Here is a 20,254-nt window from a genome sequence, read left to right on the forward strand (position 1 = left end):
GAAAAGACGAGATGGAAGAAGAGTCCGCGCGGCCGGTCGGTGTGACGAGACCGCGCGAGATATTCAGCCCACGTATCTGAGAATGGATACGCCCCATAAAGCAGCGTGTGTTATCGCATCGTCATTGTATGTCCCGCGGGCTGCTTCCTCGTTTCGTTCCAGATGCTTTTGCGCGCGCGCCAATGCGAGAGAGAAAAAAACCGAAGCATACAGCCCGCGCGCCGTTTAAGGAAACGCGAAATTTGTATGCCGTTGGGCCGTGCGTTTCCACGAGACGGTCCGCTAATTTCGCAACGCGAGAGCCGCGTACGTGTGCGCATGCGGATTATTATCAGGGATATAATATTGTTACAGAAAGCGTTTGTTAAATTTTATAACGCGCGTCATAAATTCTCTCTCGCACAGCGCAGCGCGCGTATAACAACGTTGTGCGGCGATCGCGACGTTGTTACGTAACACATACACACTCACACATACACATACACACCACCGTGTAATTTATTAACATCGCGCAAAATTAAAATGTACCCCGTGGAAGCCATTAGCACTATCTAGTTTTAATGACACTCGTCGGCACTTGTTGATGCTTAAATTACTTATGATATATCGGTCAAGATATAAACCAAAAACAAACACAGATATACGCGCAAGTGTAACATACACCGCTAATAAGATAAGCGCGGCTCGAGCGTCGAAATGATTGGCGCGACGCGTCGCGGGACCTCGAAAAATTATCGGTATCGCGAGAGGGTAATAGTATCCGCGGGGCCCCGATCGTCGGGGTTGGACACGATAAATCTAGAGGGGAATTAATTGCCGTTCGGTCCTGTCCGGTCTGGGTCCGGAGGCCCGAGTCCCATGCGCCTCTCTCCTGTCTCTTATTCTCCCTTCTTCCCGACTCTCTGTCTCTCTTTTTCGCCGAGTCCCGGTCTCACATTCTGCGGCCCCCCTTCCCGCGAGTCCGCCTCGCCCTGCGCGACTGGTTGACATCCTACAAATAAAATCAGCTCCAGGAATGCCCGCGACGACACGGGCCTGTGGGACCCTCTCGGAGGCTTACTCTCCCTCCACCGTCAACCTTCCCTGTTTATCTCGGGAGAGAGCGGGAGGATCCGATCGGGAGGCGCGCGAGTGGGACGAGGATCGGCGTCTGAGCCCCACGGCATGAGACGTAATATATGGTAGCCTTAAGACAACAGTTTGGTATATCTTCGGGTATACCTGGATGTCCCGTGCCCCGTACCCGCCTTCGCTGGCACCCACTCCACCCTCCAAGAGAGACACACTGCGCGATCGGCGTGTGTGCGCGCGCGCTGTTCTCGTATGTGAGAATCGTTTCCCTCGTGAGCGAGATGAGACGACCGAACTCGCTGCAATGTTGACTGCACCTGGGTCCGACCGTCGTTTGTGGTTTATTTAATTGTCGAATATATAAAAAAAAAAATATATATATATATATAAGAAAAGACGTCTCTCGACGAACGTAAGGTTCGAGCCGCTTGTAAGAATCTTCGAATGAGTTGCATAATCTCGCGTTGACTGTTCGTATCTCGTCCAATCGTATTCCGAGACTTGACGAGAGCGGGAGAACGCGAAAAAAATACATGAACGATTTTCGGCGGGAACATTTCGGAAAGAGAACAACCATGTCACCTCTTTTCCCGCCTTGATTTGGGATTCGAAAAGGAATATTCAGACACTGGAGGTGTAAATGTCGCGCGCTCATCGTACATATGTATATTTTATACCTGATATTCACTTAATTTCGTTCTCTCGTCGGAAAGAAAAAATTATCCCGACATAATTGAAGAAGGAGGCAAGGGAGTAGGAACAAGACACGGAGGAGGCGCGGGAAACAAAAGGAGGCGCCCTTCGTCGCGCCGGCGGACAACGCGAAAAAAAAGAAGAGGCAGGAATGTTGTTTCGCTCGCGGAGTTTGTCACCGTGGAACGCTACATTATACTATTAAGGACGCCTGAAATAGAAGCGGCGGCCAGCTCGATTTTACGTGTCACATTTGCCACAAGACCCGCGGGGTGATTTACTGCGTTGGCTTGAGATTGCCGCGAGCCGACCATGAACGAGCCATCGGCGTAACTTTGGGATAATTTAATCAATGAATTATTATATATATATATATATATATATGTTACATTAAAAGAGAGGGAGATACGTTTCTAAAATTAATAACAGCGACATCAAAGCTCTTCACAAAGAAAACTAAAAAAAAAAAAACGCGACTTTGTCAGGTCTCGCGAACAGAAACCTCGCGCAAAAGCGTTCGACATTTGCGCAGGTTTCTTCCACCGAAAGATTCCCTCTGTTTTCGCGGGACGCGGCAAAAAGTGCATCATATACGGACGGCGAGAGACCTTCCCCCCCCCTCCCGACATGCCACACATCCAATTATCATAAAACGCTCCAGATGCTGGATACTCGCGGATTATAAGCGACGCGCACGGCGGCGGCGATTCTTCGTCGACGAGGCCGGCGGGACTATAAATTCTGCGCGCGTCCGAACGATACGTCCCTGTCGGAGCCGCGGACCCGACTTTATTCCTGATTCCCTCGGTGGAAGAACACGGGTTTTAAGGTGATCGAGCCGGGGCAGATTCGATCGAGCTTTCTGATGGATTGACTCGGTGCGCCGTGTTAACGAACACGGTGGTCCCCGCGCGCGTCCGCGGGAAAAAATTATCGACGTCTTAGAAAAACTCTCGTCGAGGACATTAATGTAATTTGTAATTCCCTCTCTCTCTCTCTCTCTCTCTCTCTCTCTCTTTAACGAAATTTTATTTCAACTTGATCGATCCCCCGACACGTTACATACACACGGACATATCGATCGATCACCGGCACAATTACACAACCTATATCTCTCCTTTTTCCTATCTCTTTCTTCTGACACTTTTATATTTGAAAATATTTCAATACTTTAAATGAACCGTAAATTTTACTGCACCTCGCCGTTGAATCACGTCCAAAGATAAAAGCGCCCGCTATCAACTTTCCAATTAATCAAGTGCACCGATATCGTAGGCGAAATTGTTATAGATAACAATATTGCAGAGAATATAACGATTCAAAAAAATAAACATTGTCACCCACAGTGGAGCGGTCGATAATTTGCATAAAAGGGAAGGAGATTTTTCGAAGTCACTAAAGCGCGCTTTTATTTCAAAGGAGGAGAGACATCGGTGTCGATTCAACCGGGCCGTTGCTGCCTGCTGATCCTGCGCAAGCGGGCACGTACGGAGCGCCCGAGTCCTAAAGACCGCTGTGAAGCCGATACTTAAATCACTCCGGTCACTCAGCCTCGCGGCTCAGATTGATGTAAGGCCGTGTTTTACATTCAATTCAATTGGGCAAAAAACTGCTATCCGCTGGCGGGACGCGGCGTTGAGAATACCGTCCTTCTCCGATGCCGGCGCATTGTACCGACGACGATCCCAGAGCCCCGTCGTCTCTCCTCGATCCCTTTGGGAATCGGCGCGACCGCGGCGACTTGCCTTCTTTTCCATTCGTGCGGACCTCCGACTCGGTGCAAGAGGTAAAGGCCGCTTGTTAGAACTGTCCGCGAGTTCGCTGACACAAAATTGTCATTATCTATCACGCGCGCTGAACAGCGCGCCTTTCTCTCCTTCCTCTCCCGTTTTCTTTCTCACAAAAAGAAGCGATCTGCCTTCCCATTGTGCATTCTTGAAAATGCACGTACTCGCGTTATTTTAGACACGACAGACGCGCGCGATTTTACGCGCATCTCGCACAATTTCAAAATTAAAAAAGATATTTTCTGATTTTGACATTAGAAATTTTTCAAATCTCTCCGAATAGACGACAATCAGTGAAAATTATTAGATAGCTTTTTTTGTGCGATTTCGAGAAGATGGAATCGTCATCCCGGGCGTCAATCCGTCTCGGATAAAGTAGGGGCCCCGTGAAGGGGACTAATGTCGCGGCGACGACGTGAACACCGATTTTCAGGCAGGGGACGAGCGGCATGGGAATAAAACAAGGAGGACACTAATTAGCGATTCCAGGAACCGAGAACACGAACCGCAGAGGTACAGCACCGGATCTCTCTCTTCCCTCTCGTCGTCGGGGAAGCCATAACATCGCCGTGTTGGATCTAGCTGGAGGAATGGAAGAGGATCGGAATACATTGAGAACGCGGGAGGAGACGGGAGGTTCGAAGAAGAAGGGGGAGAGAAAACCATCCGAAACATTCGGGTTAGCCAGGAGTGTCAACTCACGGAATGCATTACCCTTGACCCTCATCCTCCTTGCACGTCCCTCCCACCTCTTTGATCCCATCGTTTCATCCGATCGTCTCTCACGAACTCACTCTGTCATCGCGGGAATTTTCATTGGAATTCTCAATGTGTACGTATGTCGAATTTAATTCCTTTGACGAGTGTCCGTAATATATTCGATTCTAAATTTACACACATACACACGGTGCAAAACAATATAAAAAATGTTTTCTAAACTCGCACAAGTTTGAAAAAAAGCGATAACGATAATTCAATAACGTGAGAGCACAACGTTCGTGCAATTAGATGCGAAGGGGGTAATCGAAAGAATTATCACAACTCTGACAGCAAGCGAATTGAAATCTTTTTGTACGCCCGTCAATTTAACGATCGTCCGCGTGATGTATCGTCGCGCGTTTCTACCGTATCGCGTTGCTACAAGACCTCAGAAATCTAAATGTTTTTGTTTTCCTAAGCAAAACTACGATATATACGTACGATATATACGGATATTGCGCCTTAATTCATTAATCAATTTTATTATTTAATTCAATTAGTCATATTGCTGCTTTTTAACGACGTGTAAATTGAACCTAGTACAGACAAACGCGGGTCTGTTAAACCTTCATCGTTCACGTTGAGAAGAAAAAGAGATCGTATTAGATATTTCTTCTTCCTTTTTTATTGGCGATAAAAATCTTTGTAAATCTTCTCGCGACATTGATGTTACACCGATAAGTGACGAAGTGCGCTATAAGATACGCGCGTATAGATACGCGACGAAAGAATTCGTCTCGATTCGCGTCGTGATGAAGCAATAAATTCCCGATCTCGTTATCTGTGCCGCGTTAAGAAATTCCTGATACAGGTCAGTTCGTGAAGCGACTCAAGAGAGGTTAGAGGAGAAGTCCGTGTGAATCGTTTCGGATAATAGTGTTATCAGACGCGGCTCGTGTAGGACACGATGTGTTTCTGATACCAGAACTTAAGCTACCTGAGTCCGGGACACGTCGAGAGAGACCGTCGTCTTCGAACGACGCACCCATTTCGAACGAACACACGAGATAAAGCGCATTTATACGTAATCTCTTCCTTTGCCGTTAACAGCGTGTCCGAATTACTTCTCGCGCTACATACGATACATTATCTGATATTATCCGAGGCAGAGGGACGAAACGACTCCGCGCATATTTAATAACATGCGATAGCACATCTTATTCATAATTCAGATTTGCACTTTCATTCACAGTTCGCGGATTTCTCTACTTACTACTTGTACGATTATAGACTCCAAGCTTTCTCTCTCTCTCTCTTTCTCTCTCTCTCTCTTTCTCTCCTCTCTTTTTCTCCTCCGTTTTTCTCGTCGTGTAGGCAAATCTACTAAATTCGAAATCCTGAACAGATGAGGTTGAAACTATCGGACCAAGAGCGGACCGGCGCGCGGCGACCATTTCGTTTAATTAAGACTTGTTTTTATTTCTATGGTAAACTCTCTCGCGTGGGTATTTTAGAAAGCTTATCTTCGCCACGGACTCGCGTTGAGAATTAAATTTATTAACTTGCCCCTAACGTCGGATAAAATGTCGCCTACAAAGCGGTCATCAATTCGACAGTGAAAATCGCGAAGAAGGAAACGGAAAAGTATCACCGCGTTATCGTAACGCGGGAAATTCACAACTTCGGCTATTTGCTACGCCCGTTTATTATTGAAAAATCACTCGGTAGTGTTTTTGTTATTTTTGCGCCAACTGTAGTCGTTAAAAAACAGACAGACGTAAAATCCTGTCAATTTTCGCGTTACGTGCGAATATCTCGAAGAAACATCACTGTGATAACGTCGCTTTTATTTGACGTTCATTGAACGCGCTGGATGAAACGCGGAACATTCCGTTATTTCTTCTCGATAATAATTCCCGAGTTATGCCGGCAAAACAGGTTACACGGCAATTACGGTAATACACAAAAGAGAACTACATTAATAATCATCGGTGTATGCCTGCTGCTAGGGAGCAGCTTTGCCGTTCTATATCTCACAACTAGATAATTGTCAAACGTAATTTGCATATGGATGTGTAAGAAATAGTCTGTCTCTTTCTCTCTCTCTCTCTCTCTCTCTTTCGTCGAGATTTAATTTTCTTTCGAAATAACGAAACAAAAATTGTCAGAAATAAATAAATAAACAAATAAATTTATGCAAAATTCTATTTTGATGCTAAAGCACGCGTGTATTTTCTAAAATTCTCATCTGAATCCGCCAACGCGACTTGCAGTCAACACGCTCATTGATTGACTGTCAGGTTGGTCAATGGTCGGTGCGAAAACCGGCGATAATGCAGCGCGAGAACTCTGTTCGAGAAAACTTTTCTGGCGGAGGTAAAACTCGCTGTTGACGACCGCGTTAAAAACCGCAGAATTCAACTCGGCGGTGAAACGGAAAGAAAAAAACACGGATCAACGTGCGCGTGCAAATCACAATATCCATTCGCGAAGACACGTAAGATATAATATCGCGATCGGATTATTATCGCGACAGAAAGAACACTGAAAATAACAGAAAAAGAAACACAACAAAAAAAAAGAAAGCGTCGAAAACAAAATATCAAGAACAGAGACAAAGAGAACGACGCGACGGTGAGAGGACGACGCGAGAAGGTGGAGGACGCGACGGCGGAGAAGGGACGGAAGACGGATTCACAGAGGGTTGCTCGTGGAGGTATCCGGAGCTCAGGTACCCCCGATTCTGGGAAACGTGTTCTGCCAGCTTGTTAGGTGTCCCTAACAGTTCTCTAATATATGACTGGCACTCTCTACCCTTTTTCGGGGGAGGAGGACGAAAGTGGGAGAGAGAGAGAGAGAGAGAAAGAGAAAGAGAAAGGGCGTCCAGTTAGAATGCCATCGAGCTTACCTGCGCTCACGACCGCGACGACGTTCCTCGCTCCGGTCCCCGTTGTTTTACGGCGACAAAAAAAGCGCACTCTCCTCCCATCCCCTTCTTCTCCTCCTCCTTCTCTTCCACCGAGCATTGCGCGATAATTAATGGACCCGCGCGCAGCGAGAGAATCCGTTCTCCGTCGATTTGATTGATGGTGGCTGCTGGCGATCCTTTAAAACGGTCACGTGGGTCGTGACCGTGATACCGCTCCGGCATTTGTACTTGCACGTCACTGGAAAATCACAAGCAATCGTTTGTTATTGTTACTATCCAAAGTAGACGTGCGCTGTTAGATTAATAATCCGTCGGTTGCACCCTCGTCACCCGGACACGCCCGGTACTTACACGATAAATTTAAATAATCTTGACTTGACGTAACAAGAGAGAGAAAGAGAGAGAGAGAGAGAGAGAGATACAACATAAAGAGAGAAAGAAAAAGAAAGAGAAAAGCTGCAAATTCTACCTTCTTAAAATGTGTGAGAGAAGAACCGTCGATATATCAATTCAATTTTTAAATAGTTACGTAATCGAATCTCAAGTGTGAGAACAGCTGATATAGGAAGCGTTTTCAGGATTCGCCCCGCGCGTACGGTCTATCGATCATCGCTCAAAATCAATCGGCTACTCAAAAAGCGCGCGCGCGCGCTTTTCGATGAGGTCGATGATTTCTAGTCATAACACCATTGTTTCAATGACCCGCTGCCCCGCCCAGTAGGTGGCACCACTCTTCACATACTAATGAGCTAACCAGTTCCGAATATCATCAACGCGCGAGCTGGCCAAATGAGGTGTTGAGAACGCCGGACTTTCTCTTGTAATTCCACACTTATTTCAACGCGTGACAAGCCACGTATATTTGTCCGACAGATAATTTTACATTCCAATCGTAATCTGCGAATTTTGATGTTGGCTCTTCAAAGAAATATAGAAATAACATTCGAAACGTTTTCTATGCCTAACAAGTAACCAAAAGTACCGCGACGATAAAGCGGGAAGAAAGGAGCTCTCTATTCGAAGCGGGGAGGAAGAGGGAGGACCCGACGTAAACCGATCGATCGTTCATATCGAGGTATCGATATCGGCTGGAAATGAGGCAGCTCCGTGACGTCCGTAACATCGAGCGTGAATGAGGCGCTAACGACCAGTGATTACCGCGCTCGCGCGAGTAATGCACGCACGCACTCACTCACGCATGCACGCACGCACGCACGTATGCACGCACGCGGTCCGACGAATAATCACGCGAGTAGGTGAGGATGTCCATCAATCCTGCCGTTAAGCGCGGGACCTCCCGCGATGTTTCTCATCTTCTCACCGTAGCCCGACACGGGGCGTCGTCTCTCTCGCTACCCCGTCCCCAGCCGACTCTTTCCTTACCTCGGCGTGAAGAAGAAGCGCGTCCGTCGGACTTCTGACAGGACGGACGTGCGAAATCAATGAGCCACCAGCGGCTACCAACATCGTGCGAAGGACGCGTGCGAAAAATATGAGGTGTGCGCGCGAGGTTGAGAAAGGGATTTACAACATCTTCTCGTAACGAATCGATTTGGGAGAGCGGAAGGAAGGAAGGGGGATCGGTAAAATAAATGGTAAATAACCGAAAAAATGAAAATAAGCGGAGGAACAAAGCTCGGTTCTCTTCGAACAATATCTATATAATTCGCGACAGAATCCGACGTGATGCTGTAAAAGTGAAATTACACCGAGGGATCGGTGAGTCGAAGGGAGGTATCGGTAAGCACGGGTATATGCGAGCCTGAAAGTAGACAATGGACACTTACGGGGCCGAGAATGCGATAACTCTATACGCGATCGAGCGGCGGTGAAGAGGTGGAGAAGGAGAAGGAAGAGGTAGGAAGAGAGAGAAAGAGAGGAGGCGTGGAGGATCACGATTTACCCATACAAAATCGCACCGAGCGCGCGCGCGCGCGCGCGTATCGTACACGACGGTAATCAAACCCATAAATCCGAGGCATAACCAACCTCTGACACAGATTCCCTCCGTCTTTTTATCTCCCGCGGTCTGGGCCTCCCGCTCTCGGTAGTGGCATCGCCGATTCCGTCCGATAACTCGCTCGCTTCGCACTCGTCGGACCGTTTCCTTTATAATTATCGCTTCTCTCAAATATCTTGTCCAGCTCTTCTGTCGATATACAAGCGGTAGCGAAATATGCCGGACGCGGATCTCAATTTATAATGTTGCGGATTGCAATCAGGGAGGGATGGCGCATTTAAATCTTCTCGTAGCACGATGTATACAGGTATGTATACAAGCACCTTTATATCAACTCCCTTCTTTATTCGATGCATACGTAATACTTTCAACACAGAGCCTTTTTAACTCGTTTAAAAATTCACAGAATTTTTCCTCGCTCTCGAGGGAGAAGCGTCGTCCGGCGGGTTCTCTCGGAGTGTACTTTGTGCCTGGCGAGAAATTGCAGAAGCTTCGAAGGCTTGCTCGCACATCGTCGCCCCGAGGCTGAGGAGAGGAATCTTCCCGACGTGGCGGGCGCGGTGCTCGATCGAGCGAGGCATAACATTATAAAGAGCGCGAGCAAGGGTCCCTCTCTCGATGGAGGGTTAAACCGTTGCGTTCGAGAGAGCCCGTTGTGGGGCCCCCGACACACACCGCGCATCGTTGGTGCATCGGCGGTTCATCGAGGAGAGAGAACACACTGCGTGCGCCTCGTCGCCGTGTGTACGGGATGGGCGTGGTGGTGCACGGAGCGCAGCTATCGAACTGCTCTATCGCTAATAAATCTGCTGCTCAACTAGAATCTGCCTCGAGTTATACGAAGCAGCGGATAACGACGGATCGACGCGGTCGATCCGTCAAAAAACTCCGCGCCGCCATTTTTACGATACTCCGAGACCGACGATGATGCTCGATGAGAGACTCCCTCCCAACCACCCTCTGGGAGTTTCCCTTCATTATTTCGCGGGCTCTTTCTGTGGCGAGCCTTCGACGCTGTTTGATCATCGAGACAGGATTTATATTGAAAGAGAGAGAGAGAGAGAGATGTGTATTTGTAGTTTTAACCATATACCTAGATAATATAAATACTAAACATCATAAGATATGTCATTTCTTGAACTCTATTAACGCATACGCTCTGATAATGCATAATAGTTTTATCAAATATTTAATCAACACTTAAAATTCTCAACTTCTTTTTCTACTCTTCTTCTAATAACACTTCTCACAATATACAAACAACAAAATTATCTTGACAATTACATTGACAGCTAGTATCTGTATAAAATAAATTACTATATACGATATATGTAGAGTAATATGAGTATATAAGAGAGTCACAAGATGACAACGCGTCAAAAAATATACATCTGGAGCCATCTGTTGAGGAAGTCTGGAAACTGCAGAAGCGCGACCAGACATTAACATATAAAATTCATCGTTGCCTCAACTCAAACACATATTTACATATATGTATATACAGTTTCCAGAGATAATTAAATACAGATGTTAATTAAATTTCCGTCATCTATGGTCATCGATATAGTAAACATGAAATAAAGCGATGAGCAAATACGTCTCGCCCGATAAACTTTAACAAACGCAAGGTAACCACCGTGACTATTAACTTTATTACGATGTACGTCGAGGAGTAGAATTTTCCTTTTTTTTTGTTTTGTTCAAACGGTCAATCTGCGCACTTATCGACTTGAATAAATTAAAAGCGGCGCGCACGGAGCTCGTTGGATTTGTCATTGATTCCTGGCAGGCTGCGGGTCAGGGTAGCACAACGCCTAGGAAGTGGCTGAAACGGTTTCGTGCCAGGACATCAATACTTCTCCACTCCAACAACCACGGCCGCGGGACCCGCACATTATATCCGATAATAACGGCTATACCCGCGACGCGAATTGCGCCCCACGATCGTTATTACCCCTCGCGGCTCCCCCAGGAAAACTGCATCTCTCTCGCCTTTGATCCTGGACGAAAGCGTCCAGGCTGTCAAGGAATTCAGAAACGTGTATCTGACATTATCTCTCATCATCAGACTTTCTACCGTCAAACGCTTCAAGTGACGCGCTATTGATTCTCGTGGCTGGTGTTGCAAAATTCTATACGCAATCCGTCTCGCTTCCTCGCAAAGAGAAATTTGTTCGCATCGGCAATAATATCGCATTTAAATGAAGATTATTCGGCTTTAAGACGAATCAATCCGATCCGATCTTAAATTTGATGAAAAATATTTTTGTTTTATGTTTAATATTTTGAGTGCGTTTCATTAAAATTTATACAATCTCAAACAGACACGGAAGAAAAGAAATTGCACAATTTTCATCGTTTTTCACCGAAGAGAAAGATAAAAACGAAATCTCGACGATGATGACGACATATTTTCAGGATGGAAACGTCTTCCGGTAGCGGCGAAGAGTTTCCGCTACGATATCGTCTCTGTTGAGTGCCAAGAGGCGTTTGTGTCGCGGCAATTTGCGGAACAGTTCGTAAGAAACTTGAGGACGATTGTCCCGCGGGCATTAATTGACTGTATTACGTCCGTGTTGTGTGCAACGCGAAGAAAATCGAGCGTGACGATCACCCGAGACGATCTGCATCATCGGATGATATTGCGCTGCGAAGCGGATATCTTTCGCAAAGAACTGACAGAGATCTCAAGGCACACACGTGCGCGTAAAAAATGTCTTCTCATTAATCGAAGTAATAAAGAATCAGAGTTTTGGATCACATTGCTGTCAATATACAACGTATTTTTGAAAAGATTCCCGAGAGCACAAAAGAAGATACATTTTTCTTTTTATATATTATTATGTTTCGCAGAGCGCGAGCGGAGAAACAAAGAAGGGATGAACGTGAAATAACAGAAAAAGAGGGCAGCAAGGGAGCGGGGGACGGGGAAAAATGAGGCAAAACTGTATCGGAAGATAATAACGGGGTAGGAGCCGTATGCGGTGATCGGGTCCGTTCACCGAAGAAATGGAAGAGCACGATGCAACCGAGACACACCAGGCTAGATGCAGTTTGATGATGCTCCGTAAAAAAATCTCTAGGCAATAAGTTATTTTGTACTTTTCTTTTTCACTACGCGCACCTGTGTATCCCATGTTAACCAGGAACCTCTTTCCCTAGAGACGATAATTACCCTGCGGCGGTCGCGATGTAATTAAGCAACATTTGATGAATAGAACAGCAGATTCAACCACTTAATATTTAGTCGAGACTTTATGAGCGTTAATCGAGATATTGAGCTTGTAGAAACGACGGTGAAAAGCGACGAAAGTGAGATTTCAGCGTTTTTGCAAATTCGATCGCGATGAGAAAATTGCGAGAGTAGCATTGTGACGCGTTTTGTTTTCTTTCAAGTTTTTCTCGGCAACAAAAATATTTCGGGGAAGGAATGTAAAAATCTTCGCAATATTAAAATTTGACGAAATCACTCGCATTCCGAAGGGGAAATACACGTTCGAGAGCTCTCGGAGAGCCAATAAATTTTTTACATAACCTGTACCAATAAAATGAGATAGCGGGAGTGGAGGAGGCATCGACGCGATCCTGAAACAACTATACTTATCGAGGATCGTGCCTCGCAGGGTCTGATGGAGCCCCGCGTTTTCTCAGTCCCGCTTCTGTAATTACTATCTTCCTCTCACGTATATAAGGATCGTTGCGCCTCTTTTACTTCGGTTCGTACCAAAAAACTGTAGAGCTTTCGGTTCGCATCGCATGAAAATATATATATATATATACACACACACATGCGCGCGCGCGGTTATTTCCTTTCTACATGCAGATTTATCGCTTCTCTTCTCTGCGTCGCAAGTCTATATGTCTTTGTCTATAACTGCAAATATATTTTTCACAATCGCGAGCAAAAAATAATAGGACGTATATTTTGTCACAAATCTGACACATTTGCCCGTCTCACATCACCCCGAAGTCGGTGAAGGAATCGTTATTCCAGTTTCCTCCTTCCGTCTCCCTGCCCTTCTCTCTCTCTCTCTCTCTCTTCCTCACTCTCTGCGTGCATATCCGGTTTCCCTATACCGACGATCGTGATAAAACCATCGGACAATAATAAACAATGCGTGAAACGACAAGTACAGTCCGGGGCCGACCGGGAGCATTTCGCGAGATGCTATCGTGTCCCGCGCGCGCGCGCGCGTGACTCCCAGCCCCCGCCGGTAGCGGAGCGCAATCAATCATTCGAACCGGATAAAATATAAAATACGGTACCGAGGCAGGCCGCGATGTGTGTTTGCCGTTTTATTTATTTGCACAGTCATGCAAGCTACGCGGAATTAACGTATTTTTTGCACGCGACTTCCTCGCCCGGATGACGGCGCGGGTCGATGCCGAGCGCCGACCTGAGCTTTCGTTATCGCCGGCGCGATTAAACCAGCCGTGATGAATTTAACAATCACTTTTTTTTTGCTCGCGCGTACATACACAGCGGACAATTTTAGCGTGACGCGGTGACATTCGAGAAGCAATTCGCTGTTGAGGAAAACAAACACGAGGAAGAAGAGTAATGTTGTCTTCTCGCGAATTAAGAGCATTTGGACGCGCGCTTTCGGAGCGAAACGGAAGCTCACATAAACGATCGAATGTCTCGACAGGCCGAAACTCCTCTTCGGAGAGGAGCGCGTAATGGCGATTCCGCGTCGCGTGATGGATGGTACTCGCGGTATCTTGTATCGCGGGTATATCGCTACTACCTCTTTCTCTCTCTCTCTCTTGCTTATTAAACTGTTCGGTATTTCTTGTGGACGGGTAACAAGGCAGTGTCGCGCTCCTACGAGAAGAAAGATGCGGACGAGGAAGATCGATGCCTTGTGCATACACATCTATGTAGCGTAGCCGAAACTTTTAATAAGCGTCGTCCGCGCTACCGAGGTAGTCGACGGTCATTTATAAATTGCTACCGTTCGTTCTTTTAGGCGCGTCTCTGAAAAAGTTATCTTGATTTATTTAAACGACCGACGCTACATCCGAGCTGAGGCTAGAAATGAGCGTTTTAATTTATATAAATTTTTCCCTCTGAAGCGACAAATGTCAACTGTACTATAACTCAGCTTTGCATTTCACACGCATCTCGCATTTTATTTATATTTATATATAGCAGTTATGTGTGTGTGTGTGTGTGTGTATGGATTATTACGCTGGTACAACAAAATGCTTATTCTCTCGTGAAAGAAGCACCTTCGGTCTTGTAATTCTCCGCGGACACCCGGTACGAAACGGATGATTGCGCGCCGCGAACGCAACAGATCGCTACGTTATTATTTTCGCCAGTTATCGAATTAGATGTTGGCTTAACAGGTACGTATAGCGCAGGTCCCCGCATACCCGTTTTCATAGGCGTACATACACCTCCGCGCGCTTATCGTCCGCGCCGCCCGATGAATTGTCTTGCGAAATGTCGCGTCTCTCTTTCTGTGCTTGTTTTGCGAGCAAACAAAGAGGAAGACGGAAACTACAACATTTAATGATAATCCGAGTATTTCAGTGAGCGAGTGGGCAATAGGAAGCGAGACGCTTCTTCCGCCGGAAGGAAAAGCGGCACGACTGAGGTGGCTCCGGTTTCTGCTCCGGGACCGTCGTCGGTCACGTCGATCGTGCTTTACGTCGTCCCTTTTGCATAAACGCGCTCAATTTGCTCGAACGGGGCTGTAAATTATGCCGATTCAGGAACGTATAGCGCGGATGACGCCCATGGGCTCTCCTCTCCCAACGCCCCTCTTTCCCTCTTCTCGACGTTACAGCTCCGCAACTCGATTCCTCTTTCTCTCTCTCTCTCTTTCTCTCTCACTCTTTCTCTCCTCTTTCGCTTTTGCCGCGAACGTAGGGGCATCCCCCGGAGATTACAGCTCCACACTCGTTACTACCTACAACGTACTTACGTTACTTTTAGAACTGCTTATTACTGTGATTACCGGCGCATAATGCGGCGACCGCGAGCCGTTCTACAATTTATTATTGAATTGCTATAATACGGACCAGCCGGCATCGCTTCGACACGCCGACGTCGTTATATACACGCTGTTGTGGAAAACGCATAACGGACGGCTTTTCCCTTCGTTGTTTACTGCGCGCGCGAAAAAAAGACGCGACATATGCACGAATTCTGCTCATGCTAGTACTACTAGCGTATAAATTTCCCTTTCTTCAACTAAACGCCATGTAATTTGTCGGATACACAACACACATACTTTTGTTCTCAAGAAAATTATAATAAATACATTACATGTATATTTTTCTGTCCTTGTGTGAATAATAACATTATACGTAATCTTGGATCTTTTCAACCCCATGTAGCTATAGTCCCATTATAGTAGATATTACAGTTTTGCGCAATTCCATGTATACTATAACTGTTAGATTGTTTGGCGGAATTTTTCCGACAACGTGAAATGCGGAAGAGAACGTTCAAGGCGTAGACGCGATGACGCGCGCGCGTGTGTGTGCGCGCACAGAGACACATACACACGCACATGTGTGTACGAGTGCACAGGTACTCGAACGCATTGAACAAAATCGCCGGTCTTTTCTTTTATTCTCTCTCACCCTTCATCTCTATATACAATATGTAATTGTTTACTTCAATACTATTTTTTTACTTTCATGCGTGATTGACTGCAATCAGAGCAATCGATCAGAGCAATCGATCAGAGCAAAATCGATCATAAGATTTTAAAGCTTAGAAAAGTATATTCATATTCTGACTGTTATTTTCAATTTTACGTGGATCGGCAGATCGACAGCCAATTTTTAATGTCATTTAGTGTATAAGAAATAACACAAATATCAACACAATATCATACCATTTGCTCGTACGCGTTTGTATATCGTATAAACGTGAATCGTATAAACTCGAACTCTTCTCTTTCAACCTCTCAAAACCTCGCTATTAGCTTTGCTAATATTATTTTAGACTCTTTATAGGTTTTACCGTTCAGTTATAACTTTGAAGGCAAAAGAGCAAATATTTGTAGCGTATGTTGCATCTGGATCTTAGATATAGCGGATCTAGAGGTCGCAAAACTTTGAGCTCGCAAAAAAGTTCTTCCTGTACGCGTGTACTCGCGCAAGCGCAAACTCGAGTATCGCACGTGCTAACGAGTTTCGTGTAAAAGGAGAGCTCTCGTGAAATCGCAACAAATAAGACACGCTTTGAAATTCGGCTCGGTGGAAATGTACAATTGTGAACGAGATACGCAAGAGAGCGTAGCACAAACGTTTGTGTTTTAATATATATATTTTCTGTATATACGTATATGAATATATTTGTGTCACATATATTTATTTGCACGTCGTATTTAATTAGCTCTGTGAAACGTGATACAAGTGTATCTCTTCATTGCTCGACAACGCCATATTGGTCGCAATAAATCTTACCTGACAGTAAACAAATCCGATCGTATATTTCCGCGTAGTTTTCACGATACAGCAGCCACGAGGCTGTGGCCAGTTACAAGAAACCTTTATTGAGTAACTTGTGTAACCGAAAAATTCTGAAACCGAGCACCAAACGCACACACTTTGTTGCACAAGTCCGTTCTATATACAACATATCCGAATAATAAAAGATACGATGACAAGAGACGATATAAGGATGGTGGAAAATACGATAGGTGTTTTCACAAATCAATTTACAAACAAAGTGATGCGGGAAATAAATAATAGTTTCAACAATGAAGCACCTAACTCTACAGACTCAGTAAAAATTTCTGGCACTTCGATTTCAATCGACAAGTCTCAATTTTATAATTATCTGTGCCTTCTAAATCAGGTGATTTTCATATATACATCAGAAAAACCGACACAGAACTACTTACACTACTTTTGCTGCACTACTTACACAGAGCAAAATCCTCATTAGATATTCATCAGACGTTCAGACAGCTCTATGCGATATCTAATGGACATCTGATGTGAGGGTTCTGTGCGTGGATTTTTGTTCTGTGTAAGTATAACATGTAAACAACTTTTTGTTGATATATTTACTTTTGACAAACGGAATCTCAAAAACTTATGTTGCAGATACAACTAAATACTATTATCATATACACAATTTTATTACATTCCATTGTTTTTATTATACTTGTGTTTAAGTCTAAAATAATCCTAGTCAGTTTGTTTTAATGTTGTTTGAAACAAAAAAGACATAATGTTTTCAGATTCATCAAAACCGCAAACTTAATCATAATGATATTAAGTCCATTCGTCGCTTCCATTGTTATGTTCAAGATTGCCAAGTCAAAAAGTTTTTCTGTGAACATAACTTCTTAAAAATAGCAAAGTTTCTGTTGAAAGATTGTTCATCGCTATTATGTAAAGTATGATGTATTTGTCTGTATTATTACTACTATATTACGCACACACACACACATTGTTTTAAAATCTAAATCTATATGAAAAAATTTTTAGAACATAACTATAAGTATCATTGTTGAACTTGCCAAGGAAGATGAATATACAGCTAAAACAGATATAATTAACAGTATAGGCGAAGACTTGGACATTGTGAATTTCATCATAAATTATTTTCGAAATAGATACATTGCAAGCGAGACTTTCTTAACGCACAATCTTCTCAGATTGTTTCATTTAATAATATTTACGATTGAAAACTGTCCCGCATCGCCTTGGGTTACTCATTTGAAGAATACAAGAGGATTTTTCGGGATATTTATAACCAACGTATTATGGTGTATATCTCTTCCTGGTATGTGTAAACGTACATGTGTGTACAGGTAATCCTCGTATAACGCGATACTTGAACAACGCGGTTTCGATATAACGCGATTTACAAATTGTAATAAAATGGAGTCTAATCTCGTTTTTTTTCAATATGCGCGCTTATGAGAATGTCGTATAACGCGATTTATATAACGCGGTATTTTTGGTGGAACGGAATATCCGCGTTATACAAGAATTATCTGTACTATGTGTATATTGTATCTGTATTACTGTTAATAATCTTTTAATTTTATTGTAGGTAATATATTAAAAGATATATTCTGTATGATTTGGAAGCTATCAGAAATAAGATTTCCAAATTCTTTGGAACCGCTTTTGAGTGATCTATTCAATATACAAGAACTGATTGACTGTGGATTAGTGGAACTCATATATTTTAGATTTCTGTGCACAGATGACGACATTTCCATAACAGACTGGACAAGCATAGAAATGTGGTTAGACTTAGTAACCAAGTTAAGACAACCTAATTTATTTCCATCTCAAAATCTTAATTTTGATTCTATATTTAAACCTTTATGGGTAATCATAAATAAATACTTCGCCGAATTGACAAGAGCTAACGCAGAGACAGAACTTGAGAACAAATGTAAAATCCTTTTAAGAGTCTTACGTCTTCGCGTGATAGAGAAATGCGTAATACTGCTAAACACTTATAAAGACGATACGATTAAGTCTGTAACGACTCAGAGGCAAATGAACCAAATGAACACCTTTTTATATAATTTTCATTCTTATATAAATCAATTATATTCGACATTCTATTATCGAAAAGATTCGTCAAAAAAACCCGACGGTAATATATTCAAATACATAGCTCTTATGTTGTGCAAATAATTAACGCAGATAATATTTCTTATCTAATCTTTGATCTTTTTTTTTGTGTACAAACTTTAGAATGTACAAAAGTACGTGTCAAATCGCTTATATCAAATCTACGGACGCCTATAGAAACCATGAAAACTATGTTGGATCGATATTTCAATTGTAGGTACAATCTCCGAATAAAGATATGATGACATCAATTAAAAAGTTTGGCTATATACATAAAGTTTGGCTGCTTTATATGCATACGTGCACATGAGGAAAACCTCTTATTCAAGAATATGTTCCTATTCAAGAATATATTCCTACAGATATAAACGTTTGTATCTCTATACATGAGAAGTGCATTTTTCTTAGTTAAATTATCTTTTCAAATTGCACTTTTTGTAGTTAGTATTCTTGAGACATCGTTACAAATTCATGTATATAGACATTAACATACTTGCTTGTACATAAGACACAACATTTTATATTAGAGAACAGTAATTAATAACAAATACAATTGTTACATAATTATGTATTTTCATAACGACAATTGTAATACATCTTTGCCTTGTATGTGATCTTTTTTTCTCACAATTAACAATTAAATGCAAAATATGCACTAAATGATTCTATTTCAATTATAATTGTCAATCGTTACCTAAGCATGCGACGCGGAATGATTATTCTTTGTGTTAAATTGCATGCGAGCACCAGAAGTCAAATTCAATTGATTTGGAAATCAAAGAATTGTTAAAAAATTCGTCGCACGCAATTCAGCGCGAAGAAAGGCATTGTGTGAGTGCCGGGGAGAGAGGGTCCGTAAAATTACATAAAGTTTTGCGTCGATCAAAGCGAGAGAATTACGCGAAATTTATTCACTGACTCCTGGTCTAGCAACACACAGTTAGGCAAAAACAAGTGATAATAAAAATTTTATCAGTCACCTATTACGTCAATCTGGTTATTTGGATGTGTGTGAAGTACATCGATCTAATGTTCTCGTCAGAAATTCGATTGCCGTCGTTCTCAACGAGTACAGAAAAATCGGATTATGCCGAAAATTATATCTCTCGGTTCTGAAAAAAATCACGTCAATGACGACATATCTCGCTCGCTCAAGTTATAAAAAGAGATTGTGAGAATTAATTTTTGTCTTATATCAATATCTCACGTACATAGTCGCGCGGCCGCTTTATTTTCACATGGCGCTCGAACATCTCAGCGCAGGCTTAGTTTTTTCGCATTATTTTTCACGATTTTTTATTACTTTTCGCAACGCGCGAGAGAATCTTTTGCGAGATATCGCGAACGTGCGAACCAAGACAGAGAGCGTCGAAGAAAGTTGAAGTTGGTCCCGCGTGAAGTTGACTACTTTTGAAGTATCGCGCGCACGGCAGCGTCGACGCATGCCTCCGAGCGCGCCTGAGCGGTTGTATACAGCAGTTGTTTTAAAAACATAAAAAGGTCATAAGGTCGTGAATTAATAAATGATTCGCGTAATTCTATCGTTTC

At 43.6% G+C, this 20,254-nt stretch overlaps 1 protein-coding gene across 3 annotated transcripts; it reads left to right on the forward strand.

Annotated features, from left to right (window-relative positions):
- The first annotated feature begins 16,313 nt into the window (after positions 1 to 16,313).
- On the forward strand, positions 16,314 to 19,924 carry LOC109856164. 3 transcript variants are annotated; one of them, XM_020431141.1, is made up of 6 exons: positions 16,314 to 16,407; positions 16,497 to 16,961; positions 17,350 to 17,508; positions 17,600 to 17,897; positions 18,171 to 18,728; positions 18,830 to 19,924. In XM_020431141.1, the coding sequence occupies exons 2-6, from the start codon at positions 16,764 to 16,766 to the stop codon at positions 18,946 to 18,948; spliced, it is 1,332 nt and encodes a 443-aa protein (XP_020286730.1). In that variant the 5' UTR covers positions 16,314 to 16,407; positions 16,497 to 16,763; the 3' UTR covers positions 18,949 to 19,924. The 3 variants fall into 3 exon arrangements, 2 of the variants coding, with proteins under 2 accessions (XP_020286730.1, XP_020286729.1); XR_002250357.1 differs by having other exon boundaries at positions 16,314 to 16,961; positions 17,350 to 17,503; XM_020431140.1 differs by having other exon boundaries at positions 16,314 to 16,961.
- The last annotated feature ends 330 nt before the right edge of the window (positions 19,925 to 20,254 follow it).

This window comes from Pseudomyrmex gracilis, unplaced genomic scaffold, assembly GCF_002006095.1.
Source record: "Pseudomyrmex gracilis isolate BER0280 unplaced genomic scaffold, ASM200609v1 scaffold_109, whole genome shotgun sequence".
Taxonomy (NCBI): Eukaryota; Metazoa; Arthropoda; class Insecta; order Hymenoptera; family Formicidae; genus Pseudomyrmex; species Pseudomyrmex gracilis.